General features: G+C 34.0%; 1 protein-coding gene across 1 annotated transcript in view; it reads right to left on the bottom strand.

Annotated features, from left to right (window-relative positions):
- Window positions 1-1,171: 1,171 nt before the first annotated feature.
- The window catches only part of ZGRF1 (zinc finger GRF-type containing 1), an 82,089-nt gene continuing 79,437 nt past the window's right edge, over window positions 1,172-3,823 (bottom strand). The window contains 4 exon segments of the mRNA XM_017881366.1: window positions 1,172-1,326; window positions 1,509-1,770; window positions 2,479-2,613; window positions 2,750-2,926. Of these exon segments, the coding sequence (XP_017736855.1) occupies window positions 1,172-1,326; window positions 1,509-1,770; window positions 2,479-2,613; window positions 2,750-2,926 (729 nt within the window).

The following is a 3,823-nucleotide window of genomic DNA, read 5'->3' as shown; positions in this document are numbered from 1 at the left end:
TCAATGTGGACACAAATGGTTTAAAACTTAACTACATATATACACATAGAATATAAGCATAGAAAAAAGACTAAAGGAATACGTTAGTGATTATCTCCGGGTAGTGTATTTCTAGGTGATTTTTGTTTTCTGTTGTATACTTTCTTGCATTTTGCAAATTTTCTACAAGAATGTATTACTTTTATAATAAAAAGTTGTAACCCATATATATATCAATACCTACTATGCAAACAAATGCAGAGGAAAAAGACTAGAAGAAAATGAACCAAAGGTAATCTTTCTTTCATCTGTTCATTCTTCCAATGGATACTTATTAAGCACCTATTATATCAGGTATAGGTGCAAGGCACTAGCCATGGCCAGGTGTTGAACACTGCTATCTCCAGGTGTAAACTTTTAGTGTTTTTCTTTCTTCTTTTGTGTACTTTTCAAAAGTTCTAAACATAAAAACATATTTGTGAATATATTTTTATTTATAAAATGGGGGGCCTTATAATCTTTTAAAAAATACTCTGATAAAGTTTAGAAAGGTGTTGGTATAGCTGATTGTGTAGATATGTTCCAACAGATGAGCTCTGGAGACATTCACTATTATTGAAGTATACAGGTATTCTCCATACCCTGCCCCTTGTAAAATTCATTTCTTTAGCAAACAAAAATCATTCTTCTTAGAAAAAAGCTTATTTTTATTAGGATTTTATACTACCTTTTGTACAGTTTTTTGAAGAACAAAATTTTTACATGTGTTTACTATGTTATTTAAATATCATAAAGTATTTTTAATAAGAGGGTTTAGAGTAATAAATATATAAAAAATATACAATGGGCCGGGCGCGGTGGCTCAACCCTGTAATCCCAGCACTTTGGGAGGCCGAGACGGGTGGATCACGAGGTCAGGAGATCGAGACCATCCTGGCTAACATGGTGAAACCCCATCTCTACTAAAAAATACAAAAAACTAGCAGGGCGAGGTGGCGGGCGCCTGTAGTCCCAGCTACTCGGGAGACTGAAGCAGGAGAATGGCGTAAACCCGGGAGGTGGAGCTTGCAGTGAGCTGAGATCCAGCCACTGCACTCCAGCCTGGGCGACAGAGCGAGACTCCGTTTCCAAAAAAATATATATATATATATACAATGTAAAATGAGTCTGAATTTACATAAATACAAAATATTTACATCATGTCTTTTTGTGAATGAGATTTATCTTTAGATTTCTCTTTTCACTCTTTTCTTCTGTTTTCTTCTGCTTGTTTTTCAAAATAATCTTTAAGGAGATGGTTCAGCTGTGGTTCATACTGGTCTGCATGTTGCAATCCATCTTTCCTTCCTTAAAAAAACATATGACATGAGACAACTATTCTTTATTTTACAGAGGTCCCAATATCATCATGTCAGTTACTTCCCCCAGTGACAAATTCAGAACTGTTCCTGCTTGAAGCACCCCAAGCATTAACCCATAAAAGTCAGTTTGAACTTGATATGCATGAATTAAACACATTTTTATTTTACCTTCACAGTGTTGGATCACTCGTCCCCACAGTCGATTTTTCCTCAAACAGGCTAAATTTCCCACAATCAACAAATGCCTCTTTCCTCTAGTCAATGCAACATTCATTCTTTTTTCTGAATCAATGAATCCTACTTGTCTTGTCCTTACACAGGACAGAATAATGATCTCCTTTTCAGCTCCCTGAAAAGCATCTACTGTGGACACCTGCACAGTTTTAGTATCAGGATGGCCAAAGTCCACAGCACTGAGTAAATGACAAAGCTGTGGAGGAAAAGACAGCAATCATGTGGTGAGAGATTGTGAAGAACTGAAGCTTCTGAACCTGCTCAAAGCAACCACTATAATTCAACTAACAGTAAATAATTTTCATTTTTCTTTTATGACTCACATAGATTTGGCTAGTTTCTAAAATGATAGATAAATGACTAGATGACAATATTAATTACGACACAAAATCAAAAGCGATTTATCTATTGCTACGTAACTCATTTGGATATGCTAATTTGGAGCTGATAAACTAATAATGAAACAGATTTAAAAATACTAAAAGAAAAAAGAAAAATCTAGTTAGAAGTAATTGGCTTATCTGTACATTAATATTTGGTATCTATCCTTGATTTACTGATAAAATGTACCAGTAATAAAAGAACATTTTGGATAACTGAGATTCAATCCCATCTGTCTACAAAGCATACACCATATTTTCTTCCCTCTAATTTGTTTTTTTTTTGCATTTTTGCCCCAACAGCGGTAAACTAAATTTAATTAAACCTTGTTAGGTTTACATTTAATTATACAGAAAAAAAGCCAGACTAGAAAAAAATCAGAATGTTTCTTTTTTAATACATTAATTACAGTACCAAAAGTTTTTCAGGCACCAAACCGACTACTATAAATGTAATATCAAATATGGTAATATGTAATTGTAATATTTAATATATGACAAATACTGTAATACATAATACCAACCTTGTACATCTGGGATTTGTATAATGTTATCACGCCAATCATAGAGCCTGCTATTCCACTTGCAATCAGTGATTGAATCAGCTTCAATGTAAAAGTGGCTTCTGCTACATTATGAAAGCTGTTATCTCTTTCTATCTGGAGTAAGAAACAGATCCTAAATTATATTTCCCAGAAAGGCTATGGCAAAACCAAGTAAAATCATACAAACAACAACAAAATTAAACAAGGAACCTAAACCATGTTGACTCTCATCAACATTAATGTCATTTACCTGTTCTAGTCCTTTAACATTATAAAAACACAGGGTTGGTAGCCATTCCAATAAAGGGCTCCTCTCTATTTCTGTTACACCATTCATGAGGGTTCCTTTGTAAAACAGATCATTAGCAATAGCACTGATTGCAGGATGACAACGGTATTGAGTTCTCAATAGAATTGGCTTGTGACCCTAAGAAATTTAAAAGAAGAAAAGTAAGAACACATAACCTTTTTATTCTTCTATGGAAAGAACATTTGTTTTTAAAATTAAAAATATTGCTATATTATGTATGGTCTTAGGAGATGAATTACAAAAAATGTAATTTTTTGTAATGAATTACAAAAAATAAAATATTTTTTAAATTACTAAAATATGTTCATATTAAATTAGAAAATTAGAAAATATAAAAGATGTCAACCTTAGACTTATCTAGTAAGTTTGGCTCCTAACATTATGGTGTTTTTTTTTTTGAGATGGAGTCTCGCTCTGTTGCCCGTGCTGGAGTGCAGTGGCACAATCTTGGTTCACTGCAGCCTCCACCTCCTGGGTTCAAGCGATTCTTCTGCCTCAGCCTCCCGAGTAGCTGGGATTACAGGCATCTGCCATCATGCCTGGCTAATTTTTGTTTTTTTGTAGAGACTGGGTTTCCCCATGTTGGCCAAGCTGGTCTTGAACTCAGGTGATCCACCCACCTTGACCTCCCAAAGTGCTGGGATTACAGGTGTGAGCCATCACGCCTGGCCAACATTATGCTTTTATAATATATCTGGAGTTGGTCTAAGACTAAATTGAAAGAATCTCTTAAAAAATTAGGTGTCGTAGATATCTCATTAACTTCCCTCATTGAGTAAAAGCCATTTTTCATTCTGAATCTTCAAAGAAGTTACAGATTTTATTAATGCATCATAAAATCCAAGTCCTATCTACTTTAGGGCTATTCAAGCAAAAAGTTCTGTAGTATTGTTAGAATTGAATAGCTACAAGGTACTCTAACAATAATACATGTATAATTCAATGCAGGATTAATGACCACATGGAGAAAGACTCTTCTATGGCAAAAAAAAAAAAAAAAAAAAAAAAAAAAAA

This window comes from Rhinopithecus bieti, unplaced genomic scaffold (assembly GCF_001698545.2).
Source record: "Rhinopithecus bieti isolate Rb0 unplaced genomic scaffold, ASM169854v2 scaffold_12077, whole genome shotgun sequence".
Lineage (NCBI taxonomy): Eukaryota > Metazoa > Chordata > Mammalia > Primates > Cercopithecidae > Rhinopithecus > Rhinopithecus bieti.
Note: the sequence above shows the minus strand (reverse complement) of the source record. Positions and strands in the feature narration are given on the sequence as shown.